The sequence below is a fragment of the Pteronotus mesoamericanus genome, unplaced genomic scaffold (assembly GCF_021234165.1).
Source record: "Pteronotus mesoamericanus isolate MK-2021 breed Mesoamerican mustached bat unplaced genomic scaffold, CSHL_Meso_final contig_32, whole genome shotgun sequence".
NCBI classification, from domain to species: domain Eukaryota; kingdom Metazoa; phylum Chordata; class Mammalia; order Chiroptera; family Mormoopidae; genus Pteronotus; species Pteronotus mesoamericanus.
In genome coordinates this window covers 3,285,927-3,307,216 of record NW_026555134.1, presented here as the reverse complement: position 1 = coordinate 3,307,216, position 21,290 = coordinate 3,285,927, and the positions used below count along the sequence as shown (strand labels likewise).

The window sequence follows — 21,290 nt, the reverse complement described above, 5'->3', positions numbered from 1 at the left end:
CCTTCTTTTGTCTGGGAAACTGCTTATTTCACCTTCCACTTTAATTGAGAGCCTTGCTGGGTAGAGCAGTCTTGGTTGCAGGCCTTTGCTTTTCATGACTTGGAAGATTTCTTGCCATTCCCTTCTGGCTTGCAGTGTTTCTGTTGCGGAGTCAGCTGCTAGCCGTAACGGGGCTCCCTTATATGTTACTACCTCTTTCTCCCTTGCTTGCTTTAGGATTCTGTTTGTCTTTGATATTTGCCATTTTAATGATGATGTGTCTTGGAGTGGGTCTCATGGGGTTCCTCTCGAGTGGGACCCTCTGTGCTTCCTGGACTTGTGTGACTTTTTCTCTCCTCAAATTAAGGAAGTTTTAAATTCTTAATTTAGTATTAAATTCTTAATAGAAACATTTTTTAAGGAAAAAAATTAAATGTTTTTTTTTTCATGCCCTTACCATAAAACACAATACCATATTATCAATCTGACCTAAGCAAGTTAAAAAATACTGTTCACATCCACCCCCTTCTACAGGAAGCATCCAAAGCTGGGCAGTAGCATCCCTTGCCCAGGGCCTGCGGCTCGACTTTGAGCAGCCTGCCTTGCCGGCAGCCATTAGGCTGCGCTCTTCATGGGATGACGCAAAGGCACACCATGGCAATGCCACGCAGAAAACAAGTTAGCATAAAACATGTTAGCTAATAACACGTGGGTGGTCTGTGGAAGTCTTCAAGATGAAAAACGCCAGAGCAAAGACAACCATCATATTCTTCCTTTCCTTATTTAAAATTAAAAAAAAAAATTGTGGTTAAATGACCTTCATCAGGTCATTTCTAAATTAACCATAAAAGTCCTTTCTCCCAAAGGAAAGGAAAACTTTTTATAGTAAAATATGGAGTCATCTGGATCCCAAGATATGCATAAGATAGAAAAAGTGTTTAAATAGAAATGGTGACTCTAATTTTAGTCTTAATTAGAATGCAAAGATGTCATTGAGTAAGAATTGTCTTTGTAATTCAGAGGAATCGTTGTTCTTTTATGCTTCTCTGAGATTCCCCTGGAGGTGCATTTATAAACTCTATAGCCATTCTAGAACAAATCCCTGCAAAGAGTCCCAATTACAAGGTCGCCCAAGGAACCTAGTGGAAACAGTGGAAGAGTTGAAGGGTCACTCGTCAGTTGTTTCTTCCCTTCTCATGGAAGAAAAACATAATTTCTGTTCCTTTAAGATAACTGAGAATAAATTAAGAGAGTTTAAGAATTGTTTGTCAAACTGAACAATAAGAAATAACTGAGCTTCTACACCCAATTATCTACACAGACATTCATAGCAACATTTTCATAGCAAAAAAGTGCAACTAAATGTCCCTCAACTGATGTGCGGACAAACAAAATGTGTATGTACACATATCCATACAACGGAATACTACTTAGTGATGAAATGAATAAGGTACTAATGCATGCTACAACATGGATGAACCTTGAAAACATGTTAAATTTAAAGAGCCAGTCACAAAAGCCTACATATCGCATGATTCCACTTATGTGAAATGTCTAGAACAGGCAAATCCAAACACAGAAAGTAAATTATGATTGCCTAGGGTACGTAGAGCTAAGATGCTATTTCTCTGTGGTATTTGAAATAGCTGAAAATTAGTATATAGTAATGGTTGCACAATTCTGTGAATATAATGAAAAAATATGTATACTAAATTTAACAGTATATGTTAAAGACCTCAATAAAGTTTTTTTTTTTTAAAAAAACCACCCTATTACTAGCTTAATTATGTTACATAGGAAAAAAACTACATCAATATGACTATTAAAGAATTCAAATATCTACAAGTTCTCCCATTAAAATTTAAATCCAGTTACACCTCCAAAAAAAATGACATGTATACCTAGCAGTTAAAAATTCCAAATACATAGCATTGTCAATAAGCACACAATATAAATATGTTTTAATCCTCTACAGCTGTTGTCCAGTACCCATGATTCATCTGTGTGGTTTCACTTTCTAGTGATTTTACATGTGCTAAAACGTAAGGAGGTAGCTGGAAAAAAGTAAATCTGTATATATTTACACAGTAATGGCTTCAGAGGGTTTAAGAGTAAGCTCTTCTGAAGCCTCAATCTTAGAGGGTATAAAAAAGGCTGTAACAGAGAGTTCTCTTCAGAAAATAGTGTTTGGCATTGGTCAACACTAGTGGGCTGGAGCTGGAATAGGACAACTGGCGGCACTTCGAGATTCCATCCCCATTACTGAGTCATCCTGCAGGGGGGCCCAGGAACCTGTACATTGACACCAGCTCCTCTGGGAGACTGACTTGCCAGCTGAGGAAATTACATACCTGTTAATTACCACTTAGCTCACTAACAGGAAGGCGACCAAAACAGTTACATTATCTTTGCTTTCCTTAATTCCTACAGATACACCTTCTTACAGAAAAATAAATGAAAAGTGATTAATTTTTGCAGAAGTGTTAAAATCTCTTGAATATAATGAACATGGGAGAAATAGAAAAATTGAATTATTTTTTGTTCTGATGGGATAGTAAAGAAGTGCTTTTAAATTAGATCATCTTTGATAGTCTCTAAAATGTAATCTTTGGTCTCTAGTCAAGAGAATAAGAGGCTCAGAAGTGATATTTAAATTAAATTTAATTAAACACAAACATTACAGACTTCCACCTTCTCAGAAATTGTCACTTCCTCTTAATTAAGGAAATGGAAACTATTATGACTTAAGTCTTCATTCTGTGATATGTGTTTGGCTAAGTTTAGGCAAACAGCAAAGATTTAGAAGACCTACCACCAAACCAACAGCATTTTGGAAAGGCTAAAGCCAACCTGATTCTCCATTGGGCAGTTCAATATGAGCTGCCATAATTTAGTCCAATTAGGTCTTTGACTCTGGATAATCTAGGTTCCTTGTTGTTTATGGCCTTGGGGTCATTACTGCCTTCCCTTGAGAGCTGTCCAGGATACGTGAGTTCTTCCTTCTGAGGCCTTCAGTTAGCTTGGGCAACTCTACTAACAGAACCATGGAAGTTCAACATTGTCGTCACCAGCTCTGGAAGGTCGAAATCATGTTTCCATCCCCAGTCCTTCCGAGCATTGCTGTCATCAAAATTCAGTGGCCAACTATCCGCTAGGAAAAGATACAGAGGAATAGCTTAAGTTTTACAGTCTCTAGCACTACAAAATAGTCTAAAACACTTTATATAAAGGTCTATCATACAAGGTATCACAAAAGACATTCCCCCTTTGAGCAGACTAGAGCAGCTATTATGTGCATACAGTCACCCTCTTAGATTAGAAGGCTGTGTTACACATCTACTGCCAGGCACTGTGAACTGTCATACACTATTAAAATCCCACACAAACTCTTAAGGCAAGGATCTTATACCCAAAGGTGCTAGGGCCACTGAGTGGAATGTTCACCATATTTGGAAACCCAGGGCTGCTTTCATACTGTCTGCTTGTTTTATGTTGAAACTGTAAAATGGTGCAAGGCTGACAAGCTGTTTAATTGGAATGAAACTATTCCACCCACTTCTGATACCACTTCCCAAAACTGCAGCATCTGTGGGCTTTGGCTCAACAGCTCCTTCCCCAGAATGTGTGAGGGCCCTCGGGAAGGTGCCAGGCTCCTCTTGTCCTCCACGGTTAATGTCCTCAAGGGACTCACAGCACACGATGAAATCTAACTTTGGTTTTGAGGGGTTTGCAGCGATGTACTGACCTATGTCCTGTCGGACAGAATCCACGTTGTACACGATCTGGAACTCTGGTATGTGCTTGAGAACCTCCTGGGCTAGTTCCTCGGGGGAGAAGCTCATGGCATTGACGTTATAGGTCCTCATGGAGAGGGCCTCACCCGGAGCCTGCATGACTTCCAGGGTGGCCCTGAGGCAGTCATCGATGTACATCATCGGCAGCCTTGTGCTGGGTTTCAGGTTGCACTCAAATTTGCCATTCTTTACAGCGTCATGGAAAATCTGGATGGCGTAGTCTGAAAGAGAATCCTGTCTGTGGGTCTTCTTAGAGCAAAACCAGAAGTGAGCCTCTTAGATTAAAGCAGTGGTTCTCAATCATTTTAGTCTCAGAACCTCTTTATGCTCATAAGAAAAAAAACCACTGAGGACCCCCAAAGAGGTTTTATTAAGGTGAATTATATCAGTACTGACTATATCAGAAACTGAGAAATTTTTTTTAAATCTTACATTTTTAAATGACAATAACAAACCTTAATATATTCATATGTGTGACATTTTATATAAAAAAGAACATATTTTCCAAACAAAAGAAAATTCAGTGGGAAGAATGGTATGTTTTATGTTTTGAAAATCTCATTACTGTTTGGCTTCATAGGAAACAACTGAAGTCCTCTATCTGCTTGTGCGTTCAGCCTGCTGTGCTATCACACATCACGTAGCTTCTGAAAAACTCACAGTGCACTTGCAAAGGAGAGGGGAAAAGGCAGATAACATCTCAGTGTTGATATGATGGATTTTGACCACTCAGAGCCCTTGAAAGGGCCTCAGGGATGACCAGGGTCCCCAGTGAAGACTTGGAGAGGCACCCTGCTCAGGAGAAAGCTTTTTAAAAGCAACAAAAACCAAAGCCTCCTTTAAAATCCCTCATATTTTGTCAAGCATCTTTTATATTGTATCTCAGGACCCCCCACATATGGGAAGGATTTCTAATGTAGGAGTTAGGAAATATAATGCACACTTGAATCCAAATTAGTAATAATAATGATAAGGCTTATGTTCCTTTTCAATATGCAATGTGTAGAGTCCATTTTCATAGAGCTGTCTGTATTAAGGAACGAAGCCTGTCATCAAAGATGCTATTTCTTATTTGGTATCTTCCTACATTTGTGAGTAACAAATTTATTCTCAAATATTATCTTTTTGATTCTGGCACTGTGCACCCAGTGTCCACGCCCAAGCTGCATTTACAACATTGCATGAGCTGCCGTTAGTGAGTGTAAGTCCACAGGGTTCATTGAGCTTCTCAGATGCGCTTCCTGGACAGGGCGCAGACACTCCAGTTGGCTTACGGCTGGAAGGCCCATCGCCACCGTTTCCTATCTCACATATCAGAGAGTCCATCTCACAGACGAAAGAAATAGGATGCCACGCTTACCCGTTGTCCCTCCTCCAGGTTGGGAGTCAGCTGAAATGATACCAGGATATCTCAGGCATCGGAAATCTAACCCATACCGGTAATGATAATACTACAAAAAAGAGGAAACTTATTTTAAAAAGAATCTTTGAAGTCAGATGGAGCAATACAAAGAAATAGTAGCCTTTTTCTGAAATATCATCTCTTGCGGTTATTATTAAAATTCTCCTTAAGGAAAGGAAGACTGAGGCTTATCTCATTTTTCTTTAACAAATAACCCTTCAGTTTTTATCTTTAAAGAATCATCATTCTGGGGACACATCAACATGGTAAATAATGAATCAGCCCATAGTAGGAATTTCCAACCTTTCTGTGGAAGGGAGTCCCTGCTCATTGTCTTACACAGCTCTCCACAAGCAGGCCCCTGCAGTGTGGCACTGGAAAGAGCACAGGGGAGGGCAGGGGGGTACCAAGGGGTCACCCCGGTGACATATCAGCTGAAGGACCAGACACCAACTAAAACTTGCTAGAGTTATAAAGACATAGAGTATAAAAATAAATAAATAAAACCAAGAAGATGTCTGAAGTTTTCCATAATACAAAGTGTTAAAGTTACTATCAATACTACCAATAATGGCAGAAGAATGAAGCAAATACAATGAGCAGCAAATGCCATTGGAGGAGCCTTGAGGAAGCATTGAATGGTACCAAATGGCTGAGGGCTACCTGTACATGCCTCTTGGCGAACACAGTCAGTTTATGAATATTTCTAGGGACTGGGATGGAGGAAGAGGAAGTCCCCTTAAGGATAAATCAGCAGGTGTTTGAGGCAAAAGAGAAAAGGAAACACTGAGTCATCTTGCCAAGCCCTGCGTACTTCTCCCATGAGCTCGGCGTGGACCTTGGACACCCCGTAGATGGTCCTGGGTCTCTGCGTGCAAAGATCAGGGGTTGGGTTCCGGGGAGAAGAGGGTCCGAAAGCTCCAATTGTGCTGGGCACAAACAATCGCAAATTGTGTTCCACGGAAACATCCAGAACATTATGCAATCCTGAAACCAACAGACAGTATTATCACAATCTGAAAAACCTCTTCTGGAAAACTGGAAAAATTGACAAACAGGTCATTTTGGGCAAGATCCAGAAACTTACCAGTGATATTTACGGTTCTTGCCAAGGGTACATTTGCTTCTCCAGCCGCACTGAGCAAAGCGCCATAATGAAACAACCAGGTGATGCGGTGGTTTACCACAATCTCTCGAAGATTCTTGTAATCCAGGATGTCGGAATATATAAATGGGCCTACAAGGAACACAGTGAAATCATAGGAAGTAAAGAGTTTGGGGTTCAAAAAGATAAATGGTCCATCCTTCTCCCCCACACCCCACCTTGACCTGCGTATTTCATTAGTACCAACATGGCAACTGAACTGCTTGGGGACTACTTGTCATTTTTCTTATGGAAGAATCACCAACTGTAACCACCTCAGCTGATAAAAGCTAATGCTTATACAGGACTTAGACTTGCTGAAGCTGTCTTAGGGCTTTCTATATAAAGCTCTCACACGACCTTTGAGGCAGATGCATTTTACTGATGAGGAAACTCAGGCACAGAGAGGTTAAGAACTTGCCAGAATCAAACAGTAAGTGGAAGAAACATGATCACAGCCAGCATCTGGTTTGAGTCAGGAATGCTAACTCCAGCCCTACATGAAGAGTGATTTCAACTGCTTAAAAGTTGTGTATTTTTAAAAGAAGAGATAAATGGGTTTAAAAACCAAAACAAACACCATGGTATAGAGCAGCAATTTTCAACCAGTGTGCCACAAGAATTTTTAAATCCTGCAGTGCCTGACTATTTAGTCAGAGGCACTGACCACTTTTCCCTTAGACTGTCAAATTAAAAAAAAAAAATTACAACAGCCAACACAGTAATAGCTGTCTGGTGTGAACAAATCAAAATTATACCTTTTTTTTTTGTCAGAGTGGAAAAAATATATATTTTGGTGTGTCAAAGAATTTTAGTAATTAGTTCACAGGTGCCATGAAATGAAAAAGGTTGAAAATCGCTGGTATAGAAGAGCCACAAATCACAAGTTTATCATATCCAGTTACTTTAGATGTAGAGCTGATCTTGTTCAATGTCAGTTTTTCCCACTTATAGCAAACTCCCCTCCCACAAGCAGCAAAAGAATGGTACTGACCCAGAAAGGACTAGAAGACATTCTAAAAACATTTCTGAGTTAGTAGAAAACTTGGCTAGAGGAGTTGGAGATGTGTGTGTGTGTGAGTACACAGTAGTTTAAGAGCAAGTCTGTTGACATATGAGGATTAATTTCTCCAAATTTTGGAAGTTCATTTTCCTCAATACAGGATTTGATTTTTGCTTCCTTGCTCTCTGAACCAAGAAGTTAACTAAAAACTCAAAGAGACAAGAATCAAAGTTTTTATTCCAAAGATACTACTCCAAATGATACTCAAAGATCGTATTCCAAAACTTTACTTCATGTTCACAAGAACCCTCCTGTGCTTGTAACACTTGAACAAGCAGCGGTGTTACTACTGACATTTTACAGAACTGCTGAGGACAAAAGTACGAAATATTTTTAAGTGATATATCTGGGCCTCAATAGCTTCTCTTTCTTTAATTCACGAGCCTGGTTATGAGCTGTTGCGAACACTGATTCCATGAGCTGCTCCCCTAACTACACTTTGGAATTAAAGATAAAAACAAGAGCAAGGCATACTGATGTCTTACCACTACGGAACACATGATCCGAGGGCTTCCTTATGTCAGACAAAATCACGTTGTCCTTCCCAAATCGTTTCCTAAAGGGAAAATCAATACACATGAGCTGGTACAACTAGGGTATAACTGGTTCTATGAAAACAATCTTTGAAATAGGAACTGCAATTTCCTGTCGGCCTCTAACCCTCCTTTTTTCATGTCTTTTCTCCCTTCTTGTCCCAAACACACACGCCTTCAGTTCTGACCACACGCTGGCCTGCCCCCCCCCGCTCCCCTTTCACAGTCCCATCTTCTGTTCCCACTCTCATTCCATTATCGTCCTTATATTTGCCACCAATCTCTTCCTGTACCCCTAAATTTTTACCTCTCCCTCCTCATTCCTCTCTTCCTGCTCTTATCCTTCCATCCCACTCTAAGTCCCACACTATTGCTTGCCAGTTTCTACACATACTTCCCCCTGCCCCAAACATCTAAAAATCAAGTGATTCATTTGGAATTACGTAATCTTACTCTAAGTGAGAAAAGAGGGGGCAAAGGACCAATGTGGGAGATGTTCAGTCAAAAACCTGTTACAGTGTCTATGATATTAAGAGGCAAAATGAAATGTATTCTAAACAGCCACTTTAGATATGGTCTCTGAAAAATAGTAGGGGGTTAGAGGGGAGACAAAAGATTAAATGGCACCAAAGACAAACTTTCCATACTGAATAACTCAGACTTTAACTTTAAACTTTTAGGACTCTTACCTTAAAAAGTTAGCAAGCCCCACTCCAAGTTGACCAAGACCCCCTAGATGAAGGGGGAAAAAAAGTAAAACTTCACTCCAAATGTAACCAATGCAATTATTCCCAGTATGTAATAACAGCATAAGGCTGTATTTATAATCTTAGCTAATTAGGTAAAGTCCCGGCTTGGCCTGAGAGAATTGAATTACCTCCTCCAAGCAAGGACAGAAGTCAGTACAGGTAATATTAATTCCAGAGACAAAGCTACTCCAGCACAAAGTAGCCAAAGGGGAGAAAGGGTGTAGGAAGAAAAAACTTACAAGAAAGTTGGACAACCTCCTAGCTCCTTGGGCCACGAATTTGCTCCCAGCCTTGCCTTTGTAACTTGTTGGGTCTGAAGTTGTGAGCTTCAGGAGCCAACATACTCAAAGACAAATATAATAGTTTGTATCAGTCTCTGGTGGGATTTTCCAGAACCCCATCCTCCATCGGAATTGGAATGGAATGTGAAAGGAGTAAGAGAGGGGATAAACCAAGATGTCATCTGAAAAAAAGAGCAGATAACTGAACCAATGAGGAGGCATTAACATTGACAAAATGGCATTAAAAATTGCCACTGATAGAAATGGGAGACCCAAGGGGCTAGGAATACACTGGGGGGACCCAACCATACATTTCATTTGGGAGAAATGAATAAGGCAGGAAGACACGGCAAGTAGGATTTCTTGTAAGCAGTGGTTAATATGGGACTAAAACCAGGCCCACGGATGCTCACACAGGCCCTGGAAGATGCTTTGTTGGTGGAGGCAGGAGGGAATAAAGCCAGAGAGACAACAAGCTGGGTGAATCAGGGAGCAAAGTGCAGAGGAAAACCGACTACACTTGAAACCCATTCACAACGGGAGAAGAGGAGGAAGCAGTGAAAGAAATATACAAACTATGAGGAATGTAATAAGGATTATGACTAGAAGCAAAGGGAAGAAAACCTGGCAAGAAGGGAATAAAATGTGTCAGTCAAATCAGGGATGGCTTTGGATTGGCTGGAAGCACGTGGGAGTGAAGTTTGGAGTGAGGCAGCTACAGAATCAGGTGTACAAGACGTATGGAGGATCAGGGAGCAAGTCTGGTGACAATGAGATGGATGCTGACAAGAGGTGGTGGGGCGAGTTCCTCTGGGAAGGCCCTGACTTCTCTGTCTCCAACATACAAACGTGCAGTCACTGCTTGGGATGCATGATACCGAGTTCAGGTTGAGGAGTTTGGCCAACAAAAGATGGTCCTGATTCCAGTATCCATGCTCTCGTCCCTGCATCCCTCTCTGTGAGCCTTTGCTCCCAAGCTGACCCTTGTAAGGTAGCGGATCTGAGTTCTGCAGAAGCTTCTGGGCCCCCAGCTTCCTAGATCCTTCCTCAGACAATTAAAAATGATGGCAGGGAAATCAAGAGCTGGCAATGGTGACAAAATAAAGATTTGAGACTTGCAATATTCTGGAGGAAGCCAAGAGTGGAAGAGGTAAGTTTCTGATTAATAAATGTTCATTGATAGCACGTCAGAGATGCCAAAAGCAAATACGCAACCACACAGAGGCCACATAGGAAAAACAAAACAAAACAAGGCATACACTCAACCTGTAATTAAGACACGTGGCTGGTCTGCCTTGGAGAAAGAGGCAGAGTGGAAGTTGGTATCTGCTGGAATTTGCCTAGAGGAGGTGCCCAGGGGCTGGCCGCGCCAGGCGGCCGTCCCACAGCGGCAGGTGGGGCCCCATAGCATCGGGCCCACATCTCGCTGCAGTGTCCTAATGACCACCATTTTCTCTTCAAACACCCTGCAAGAAAAAAGGAGCTGAGTTTATTATTAACCTTTATTTCCCCAAACCCTCATAGCATAGAGTCTTTAACCAAGATTAACACTGAGATTGGCAGCTCATGAATAAAGCCGTGTCTTGGATTTATGAATGGAATGAAAGAGACTGCTGAGTGTGCCATTCAAGAGCCTACCGGAAGCAGGGCCATTGAAAAGGGGTTCAACAATTCCTCATGCAAGGTGCAGGCAAACAGAGGTGGGATGGAGATTTAGAATTGGAACTGCATAGCGCTGATATCAACGGGCTCCAATGTCACAGTGGTTGTCGGACTTCCATACAGTTTGATTTTATGACAGTTTTAGGTGTTATTTGTTTTGAGATTTAGTTGTAATTCCTTTCTGTGGTTGCGCAAGGGGGCAAAGTGTGTCTACCTACTCTCCATCTTGACCGGAAGTCCAGTATACTTACTTTCTACTGTTTGTTCTATATAGCCACAAGGAAAACTTAGGAATTTCAAAGTAATGACTTATTAAAAGAAAAGAAGAAACTGAGGTCATCTTGGAAAATGCACATATCTGTACTCTAAGCCTACTTAGAAGATTCTAGAAACATACTACAAAAGCACACATTTCACTCGTCATCAGTGGAAAAGCTTATCACAAGTTATGCAGCCTCTGGAAATCTCCACTGTACACTTGTAAGAGAAAGAATAAAGATGAAAATAGCATCTTAGTATTATTTTTACAATTTTGACCTCACTGAATCTATAAAAAGTCCCGGGGAATCCCAGGTTGCACCTTGAGAACAGTTGTTCTAAAGCAACATTTGCTTTGCCAAGCTAGTTATTAAAATTATATGTGGAAACCATCAAAGAGGATTCAGTCCCCCTTTAAAGATCACATGATGGTCCATAGACTTTCTCTCCCAAACACCTTGTTTACTTCAACTGCAAAGGGATGAAAGAGAAACAGGTCAACAGACTCACCTCCAGAACTAATGGAACATCTCCCCAATCTGACCTCTCTAGGGTGGTTATTATACAATTTCTCCCCTCTCCCAGCACTTGTCCTCATCTGTATTAACCACAGCAAAACCCTGAGGTAGTAGGGGCATCATGAATAAGGTGGGGTTGATAGATAATTCTGTTTTGGGAACAATGAAAGAGGCTCTAATTTGAAATATTAAAGACCAAGAAAAGAAGCCTTTTCCCTCAGGATGCACTATTAGTTTCCCTTAATACTCCTTGTCTTGTGATCTCAGATTTCTAGCTTTAATCATTCTTAATCACAGAGATAGTAAATAATGGTGTATTAAGTAATGTCTCCAGTACATTAAGCATGAAGCTTAAAATATTCAGCCCCTGACAGATGAATGGATAAAGCAAATGTGGTATATGCACACGAGGGATTATTCAGCCTTGAAAACGAGGCCCTGTCACATGCTACAATATAGATAAACTATGAGGACATAATGCTATGCGACATGAGCCAGTCAGAAAAGGCCATTCCACTTGTATGACTTATGTGTTTAAAGTAGTCAGAAATCCTAGAAACAGTACATTGAAAGGTAGTCACCAAGGGTGGGAGAAAGGGGAACTGGATATCAGTGCTTAATTAACTGGCGCAGTTTCAGTTTTGTAAGATGAAAAAGTTCCAGAGATCTGCTGCATAACAATGTGAACATACAATTATTGAATTGGACACTTAAAAATGGTTAACATGGCCAGCTTTGTTATGTGATTGAAGCCACGATTTGAAATCAAATTTAAATTAAAATAAAAGTATCTGGCTGCAAGAAATGGTCTATACATATATTGCTGAGGAGCTAGGAAATTTACTTAATGAAGATCAGCGCTGTCCCCAGAGACTTGATGGTTCATCTTAGTGCCTACCAAACCCCAATCTTATCCACACCCCTAACCCCTTGTCCCACTGAATCCCCAATGGGTCCCTTTTTCTTTACTTATAAACCCACAGAACCTACTGTTCTCCTACTGCCTTTGTCTTTCCTTTCAGTCTCAGGGGTTTCCAGGAGTGACCAGCTGCTCCAAACTCCATTCCTTTCCCCTCAAAGTGTGGCTTCTGGCTCTACATGCAATGAAGCTGCTTTTACAAAAGGTCAGCCATTGCCCAGCCTACAACGTCCCGGCCCAGGCCCCTCTCCCACTTGTTAAAGGACACTGCTGAGCAGGCTTGCCTTCCTTTCCCCCTGGGGTCTCCCTCCTCTCAATCTGCTTTAAGGACCCAAAATGCTTGTAAAAACACATTTGTAAGGCAGTCTCAGCTTTAAACCTTCTGCTTCATTAAATAACAATTTATGTGTCCTCTTAATTGCAGCAACCCAATAGAAAATTGGGCACCTCATAACTACTGAAAGTTGACAAGCACCTGCTTTCCTGAACCCTTATTTAACCTTCACAGTGACCCCGAAGCTGGGATCTTTTCTCCATTTCAAGGGATGCTTGACCTGCCCAAGGTCAGGAAGATACTAATTACCAAGAGAAAGGGAAAGGACACCAGTTTCCTTGACTTTCAGATCTTTCTCCCTCCACCCCCTCTTCTCCTTCAAGAGAAGAGATGCTATCAGGTACCAAGGAGAGAAGATAAGCAGGAACCTGAAGGGGGCCTCTTCCCCACCCCTGGCCAGCGGGGCTCCCCCTCTTCCCTCCCCAGGGGAAGAGCACCAGACAAGGGGGGGGTTCACGGCAAGGGACCCCACTCCTTGCTGTGTGAGCCTGGTACACTACCATGCCAGATTTCAGGTTTCTCCATCCTTGGAAAGGGGACAATGAGATAGGACCACCAAATTAGATTGTTGAAATAAGTTTTTTAAGATTTTATTTATTTATTTATTTATTTATTTATTTATTTATTTAACAGAGAAGGAAAGAAAGGGAGAAGGAATGGGAGAAAAACATATAGGTACTAGAGAAACATCAATAGGTTGCCTCTCACAAGCTCCCAGCTGGGGACCTGGCCCGCAACCCAGGCATGTGCTCTGGCCGGGAACCAACCGCTGACCTCTCGGTTTGCAGGCCGACACTCCCATCTACTAAGCCATACCAGCCAGGCCAGATTTTTAAATTAACTTAATGAAAGTAATCTATGAAAAGCATTTAGCAAACTGCTTAGTCAATGTAAAGACTCCATCACCAGCTGATCATGTCTGGACTTCGGTGGGATGATCCGAAAGAATCTCGGAGCTCGAAGCGCTAGCTACAGAGGGTCTCAGAAGGAGATCTGGCTCTGCGGAGCTAGCGTCGCCTCCTCCCGTACACACCTGCCCGGGAGAGGGAACCCAAGAAGACGCGGGGAGTAGAGCCACACACTGCTCTCAGGCCTCAGCAAGACTCCCAGTGAAAAGGGTGTGGGATCCCACCCTCCAGGAGAGATGACTGGATAAACCGGTTTTAGGAGGACGGCCTCGCCCACCCCTATCCCCTAGTGGGGGGAGGGTGGAAGGACTGGGAAAAGGGGTGTCCTTCCAAAAAGTGGGAGGGTCAGGGTGTCGCGCCCTGCGGACCCCAGCAGAGCCCCGCGCTCCCCCAGACCCGGCGCTAACCTCTCTCCCAGCTCCGTGGTGACGGCTGGAGACCCGTGCTCGTGCCCGGGAGCACTGAGTCTGCTGCGCCGCGCCGCTCCAGGGTCACACCGGTCCAGCCAGCGGGGGCTAAGGGCCCCGCGACAGAGGCCTCCCCTCCCCGGGGAAACCTCCGACCACCTCCCCACTGACCTTCTAATGAAGCGCCCCAGAGACGTTGCGCTGCGGCACCGGAGCTGGAGCTGCCTTCGGGGAGGAACAGACACGTTCGGATCCGAATCCTCATCCCAAACCTGGTGCACGGCACCTTTATCCTTTCTGCACCCAAGCCCGCCTCCCGGTGCACCAATCCGCTTCTTCTGCCTGGGCCGCCCGGGCGTCGGCGCCTGGTCACCTGGGGGTGGGGTTTGGAGAGGGGGAGTGCTCAGGTTGCGATGGCAACCCTCTCCCTGCAGATACCCGCGGGTTCCTGGCCGTGCTCACCCTCGTCGCCGGCTTCTGCCTGGGATTCCCCCCCGCCCCCCCCGATGAAGAATTCAGGGACCCGCGAAGGGTGCTGAAGAGTCCCGCGCGCGCAGCGTCTCCCGCAGCGGCGCACCACCAGCCTGCCTATCTATCTTCGGGTGGGGACCGTCAGGGTGGAAGCAGCTTGAAAGGGCCTTCCCCAAAAGGAAACCGGCCCCTCCGGAGGCCGCTCGCTTTGGCATTGCGTGGCTCCGCGGCGGACGTGGGGAGCAAGTAAAAGCAGAAGAGAAAAGCTAGAAAAGCTGGAAAGGTTGACTGAGGAACGAGCTCGAATCGGGAGCCAGGAGATCGGGTATGGAGAGACCTTGAGCGAGTCACTTCATCTTAGTTTCTCCCACGTGGGAAACATCGCTGTTAATTTGACCTCCAAGGCCGAGGACCAGTCGAGTGAGTCAGCGTCACATGGGAGCCTGTTAGAAATGCAAACTTGAGGCCCCGCCCCAGACCTGTGAGTTAGAACCTATGGGAGCGAGGCCCAGGGCAGTATTTGAACAAAACCACCAGGTGTCGCTGATACGGGCTGAAGTTTGAGAAGCCTGAGCTAGGGCGCTAGTTCTCAGACCTCGCTGCATTTTAGAATCACCGGGGAGTTTTCGAATGCCCCGATGCCCAGACTGCACTCGAAATCTAATACATAAATCATAATCTCACTGATGACGGAGGGGGGTGGACGGGGAGTAGTGGGGAGGGGGCCCAGGCATAAGTATTTTTTTAAAACGCCTCAGGGAATTCCAGTGTGCTGTAAAGGCTGAGAACCACCCATCTTTCCTAGAGGCTTGGGACTCAAGTGTGGTCCCTGAACAAAGCAGCCTCCACTCAGATCTGAATCATAATCTGCATTTTAATAAGATCCTCAAGTGATTCTCATGCATATTAGGCTTTTGAAAAAACCGCTCTAGGTTCTCCTTTAACATTAAGATATTATAGTTTTATGAAATGTGTTTTTCAGGCTCTTAGTGGGCCCTATTTCTTCAATTTTCTCATATGACATGATTCTCATTGTGGGTCTTCCTTCTATGCACTTGAATTTTGAAATCTTAATTACAGACTTGTAGCCTGTCAAGAGACTGTAGAGATTATCCATGCCACTTAGACCCACTTCACAGTGGAAGGGGCACCCTACCCAGAGCCCTGAGGAATTCTGGTCAAGGCCAAGGGGACCAGAATGCTGACCCAAGCACCTGGTACCTGCCCTAATATACTACATCATATCATTAGGAGTTATTTCTTGTTTTCTTCAAACTTTGTGACGGGGTTAGAAATGACACTGAGTTTACTCTGAGTGAGATTGCAGGTGTGGATTTTGCCAAGTGGAGGTACCCACTGACATTGCTCCCAATCTGGTTGGTTGGAGGGGAGGAAGCATAGCTTCAGCCTTTGTTCCAGGGGACAGGGCAAGGAGGATTGACTTCCAAGGGACTTAAAGGTGGAGGGTTTCAGGCAACCTAGCATGGGTTTCCTCTCTTCCCCCTGGAAATAGTCTGGCATAAGTATCAGCCATCTGCCTCTCGCAGCCAAGTACAAACTCTTCCAGATTTATCGGAGTAACAAAAAATCTGAAGAAGGAGCTGTCCCTATCAGCAGAGGTCCTCTAAGGTCAGACCTGCCCCAGGCCACCCACTGCCTGTGAGCTTCCTGGCTCCAGGGCTGCTGTGAGTTCCTGCCCCTTTCCAGGCTGGTCCTGCAGCCTTCCCAACCAGCCTGTGCCTTCTTCATAGCCTTTGGCTTAAGTCAGCAAAGCAGGTTTCTGTTACCCAAACTTAGTGATAATATTCACACTTCTCCTTCAGTGTCAGGGTTGAGTTTTTGGCTCTCAGGTCACACACCTGAATAGTATAAAATAAATAAAATAAAATATTCTCCAGCCCATATCAATATAAATAAATAATGGAAGGAAGGAAGGAAGGAAAAGGAACAACTCTTTCTTACAGAAGAATTCCAACTGATAAATGTGGAAGGAATGAGGGAAATAGATATTCCCCAAAAACACAGCAATAATTGCTGCAGGCAAGGTCCGCAGATAGATGCTCAAATTAGTGGGTGAAAGCTTCAAGGAGAAGCAGGGTATTTGCACAGTCTCAAGGCGTCTCTCTCAAAATAGGTGTTTATTAATAACAAAGAGAAAAATGGTAACTTGACGGTGAAGAAAACTGGCAGTCACCCCCTTCACAAAGTGACTAAGGTTAACATTATCAAAAAGAAGACGTGTTGACATCACATACCCCCTGGTGTGATGCACTGGGAAGAGCATATCACCTCTGTCATCTCCTTCCCAACAGCGATGCATTAACCTCAATCTACTTGTGAGAAAACATCAGACAGTGCAAATAGAGAAACATTCTGCAAAGTAACTAACCGGTGCTCTTCAAAAGTCTCAAGAACAGAAAAAACAGGAACTCTTGTAGGTTAAAGGACAGTGTGAGTTACGTGCTATTGAGTGGCTTTGACTCCCAGTGACACTATGAATGAGTGATGTCCGCAATGTCCCATCCTCAACAGCCCTTGTTCAGCAACTGACTCATGCCTATGGCTTCTTTTATGGAGCCTCACATTCGATCTTCCTCTTTGGATTTAGTGGCAGGTGGGATCCTAGATTGGATCTTGGAAGAGAAAAAGAGTGTTAGTTGCAAAACTGTTGAAACCCGAATAAAATTTGTAGTTTAGTTTGTTTTGTCCCAATGTTACTTTTGTAGTTTCAAGAATTGTATTATGGTTATATAAGCCATTAATGTTAGGGGAAGCTGGGTAAAGAATATAAAGGAACTACCATTTTTCTACCCTGTAAGTCTAAAGTGATCTTAAAATGGAAAGTTTAAAATGTACCTTTGGAAGTAAAAAAATTTGTGCAGTAAAACCTGTCACAATGAAAATGACTAAAAATCTTCCTAACGAAATGTAAATGTGTAAATTTACATATGTAAAATATGTAAAAAATAGACTGTAGAAAAAATGATCACAAAAGAATATTCAAAATGGGAGAAATGATATTTTTTACCCTGAAATGAGGATAAAAAACAAGTAATGAATCAAATCTTTGTTTTAAAATTTAAAGGGAAAGTCATTAATTCCAAATAAAGATCAGGAAAGTAAAATTTAAAAGGAGGGAAAGTAAAATCATTTATAGAAAACTGATTACAAACTTATATTGACTTCATGGAAACATTTTCTTTCTATGCAATTAGAAAATAGGAAAAATTTTTGAGCATAAATTCCTAAACAGGGCATGTCCAAAGGTAGTGTTTTTCTTTAAGATACCTGTATATGTAGTTAAGGAAGAGTAAACAACACATGCAAATTCCATGCTTTAATTTCAGGATCTCACAGTTGATCTAATCTAAAATATGAATAGAGAGGTTTTTTTCTATGGAAAGTCAAATAGGACTGCTTGACTAGGGACTTGTGTCAGAAGGAATAATGGCATTGAGCCACGTGGAACAAGAGACATGACAGCGTCAGCCCACAACTCGCACAGAGCACCAGGTCTCTCCTTCCAGCTGCGGAGTATTTAGTTGAGACCTACACTGTCCCATAGGCACTCCTTACCTGTAGCTACTGAGCACTTGCCATGTGATTAGTCAGAATTGAGATGTGCTCTAAGTGTAGAGTACACACCAGATTTCAAAGATATAATATGAAAAAGGTAATGTAAATTTTATGTTGAGTATGGGCTAATTGGGTGGTATTTTGAATACACTGGGTTAAATATGGTATAATAAACGTTACCTGTTTCTTTCTACTTTTTTGATTATGATTAGTGGAAAATTTCAAATTCCATCTGTGGCTCATATCGGTGGCTCACAGTCTATTTCCACAGCACAGCACTGGCCTGCAAAGTGCCTGGGAAAACTCCAGAGGCTACAGGCATCCTTTCTCTCTCCCATTTGTAAAAGGTCTGCTCAAGGCCTCAGGATTCCTTATATTCTGGAAGTTTTCCACATTCCATTAGATGTGTGGATGAGAAAAAGTTTCCATGGAAATCTCACGGAGTGTCACAAATTCCTGACTGCGTAGGTCGAGAAATTGGTAGTCATGCCCCAGGCATTTTAATCCCATCTTTACTAAAAAGGCTTATCTTTGCTTTACAAGCCCTGCACATTGTTTCTGTGCATCTAGGTTAACACACCTTTGAAATGTCCCTTCTTCTAATACCTGTCCACCGTTTCAGATGCCCGCCTTCTAAGAGCCATCCTCCTTGCCTTCTCTCACCTTTACGTAATCTTCCCTACGTTCGCTCCTTAATCTCAAAAAGCATAAAAGAAACTGCAACGGTTATTCCCAGGAGCATTTTTTTTTTCTGTTGAGATCTTGCTCCCAGGCATATCCTCTGATTGACCCAAATAAATTATTATTAAAATTCTCAATAAGCTTGGATATTCTTAGGTCAACAGATGGGAAATGCTGGTAACATTAAAAAAATCATCCAAGACATGCTCTGTAATTCAGAACCTCTTGCTAGAAAGAAATTAATATTCTGAAATAAATGCCTAAGGATATCTTTAAGACTTGGCTCTGAGAAGCTAGTTACCCACCTACCCCCTACCGCCATCCACTGTCTGCTGACAGTCCAGAGGGTAGGGACATTGAACCAAGCTTTTTCTGTAAGCATCTGGCCTAACAACGTTATCTAATCCAGTGGTTCTCAAACTTTAGTGTGTGAGAGAGTCTCCTGGGGAGCTTGTTAAGGCACTTAACTTCGGGTCCCCACCCCAGAGTGCCTGATTCAGTAGGTTGTGGGTAGGTTCTGAGAATGTATTTCTAGCAAGCTCCCAGGAGAAGTTCATGTTGCTGACCCAGGGACCACACTTTGAGGACGGCTGCTTTAATGACGAATTCACTTTTCCCATGAAATGTCCCTATCTACAGTGAATTTTTGAATTGACCTATTAGAGCTCTTTCTGCAGCATACAGGATTATAATTAAATGGTAACATATGTTCATAAACAAATTGACAAAGTTTTTTTTTAATATAAATTGGTCTGGGCATGGCAGTTAACCAGATATACTCCAGTCTCTCCCTCCTTGCTGTTCTGAAGTTTCTCATCGCCTTCATGATGATCAATTTTATGTATCAACTTGACTGGGCCACAGGGTGCCCAGGTAACCTGTGAACCATAATTCTGCGTGTCTCTGTGAAGGTGTTTCTGGATGAGATTAACATTTGAATTGGTAGACTGAGTAAAGCAGATTACCCTCCCCATGTGGGTGAACCACATCAATCTATTGAAAGCCTGAGTGGAACAAAAGTAGGGGAAAATTTGATCTCTCTCTCTCTCTCTCTCTCTGACAGACTTCAAGTTGGGACACCAGTCTTCTCCTGCCGTTGGACATGAGCTTGGACTAGAACACACACAATTGGCTCTCCTGGGTCTCCAGCTTGTTGATTATGGGACTTCTCAGCCTCCATACCTGGTGAGTCAATTCATTATAATAAATCTGTGGATCTATAGATCAACCCTGGTGGTCCTGTTTCTCTGGAGAACCATGACTAATTCAGTCATTAACCTGGCAATTCGGCTAGAGAGTCACCTTGATCAAGGGTAAATACCAAAACAGTTATTACCAAAAAATACTTTCTTATTGAAAAAACTTAATATTTGCATGATTTTTATTGAAATATTTGTATTTATGAACAGAGTCAAAACATCTGTTAGGTCATAATGATGGAACAGAGCCCCAGGTTCACACTGAATGTCTTAGCCTTTATTGGTGTCACAGTACAGGAAGTCCCCTTTTTATTAGGGAAAAGGATCTCTGTGGAATGTGTGTGCCAGAATGGGGTCTACAAAAGAAATGTATGTTTAGTAAAGTTTATTTACATGGCAATTTTGAATAGCATGCACCTTTGTAGGAAGACATTTATGAATAATTCAGAAAGAATAAAAACAAACTTATCATTAGGATAATTGCATTAAAATAAGTATGTGTATGAATAAATATTGGATAAGAACAACAAAGTAATTGTTGGACACAATAAATGTTTGTAAAAATTTCTTCTGACTTTGTTTTGAACAATGTAGGGCAATTTTAAAAAATAAAAGAGAGATTTTGAGGTAAGTGTAGCATACTGAAAACAAATGTTTGACTTCTCCCTACTCAAATTCTCTAAAATGACTTTAAAGGAATAAAAAGGGTATATCATGATAAAGAGAAAAGGAGAAGAAATATTGGCGGTGTTGGAGAGGACAAAAATTTTTCTATTCTCTTCTACGATCTTCTGGCTGGTCTGATAATCAAATTGACAGGAGACAGATTAACAGGAGAAAAACAAATTAAAGTGTAATAACATCTATCAAATGAACATAAATGAGGAGGCTTTGGCTAATGATAAATGATAAGGATTTATTTAAGGATCTTAAGTTTTGCTAATTGGAAATACAGCTAGGCAAAACCCCTGAAGTGTTCCAAAGAAGAAAGAAAATGTAAGAGTTCTTATAGTAAAAAAAATGCAAACTTGAGAATAATCAGTCCTGTGTTCTTAGCCCTAGGACTGGTCCAGGACGGTTATCGGTCAGAGGTCAGGTGGGCTGGATGGCAGGCACCAGGAGGTCTCGTCACATCTGGTAGTCTCGATAATGGGTGTCAGATGATCTAAATGTGTGAGTCCTTCAAGTGGTAATTGGTTATCTGGAGGGCTGACCTATGTCCAGGCATTGACACAGGACTGGAAAATTAAAAAGTTTAAGTTTCTTGGCTGGTTAAATCAATAATAGAATAGCCCTGACCAGCGTAGCTCAGTTGGTTGAGCATCATCGCAAAAAGCTAAAGGTCACCATTTGGATCCCCAGGATCCAAACAGGCCTGGGTTGCAGGCCCAGGGCCCTGGTCAGGGCACGTG

General features: G+C 42.4%; 1 protein-coding gene across 1 annotated transcript; it reads right to left on the bottom strand.

Annotated features, from left to right (window-relative positions):
* Window positions 1–2,990: 2,990 nt before the first annotated feature.
* On the bottom strand, window positions 2,991–10,395 carry LOC129072447 (L-threonine 3-dehydrogenase, mitochondrial-like). Its single transcript, XM_054575925.1, has 8 exons — window positions 10,212–10,395; window positions 8,605–8,647; window positions 7,868–7,938; window positions 6,263–6,412; window positions 5,990–6,162; window positions 5,134–5,224; window positions 3,725–3,994; window positions 2,991–3,130 (listed from the first exon to the last, which is right to left on the bottom strand). The coding sequence occupies exons 1-8, from the start codon at window positions 10,393–10,395 to the stop codon at window positions 2,991–2,993; spliced, it is 1,122 nt and encodes a 373-aa protein (XP_054431900.1).
* Window positions 10,396–21,290: the final 10,895 nt, after the last annotated feature.

Bases quoted from the DNA above. Each gene is read 5' to 3' on its own strand.
- LOC129072447 (XM_054575925.1), bottom strand. From the start codon at position 10,395: ATGGTGGTCATTAGGACACTGCAGCGAGATGTGGGCCCGATGCTATGG. The intron at 7,939-8,604 runs GTAAGAGTCCTA...TTTTCCCTTTAG, and splicing joins GGGCTTGCTAACTTTTTAAG to GAAACGATTTGGGAAGGACA. The intron at 6,163-6,262 runs GTAAGTTTCTGG...TGTTGGTTTCAG, and splicing joins AAGAACCGTAAATATCACTG to GATTGCATAATGTTCTGGAT.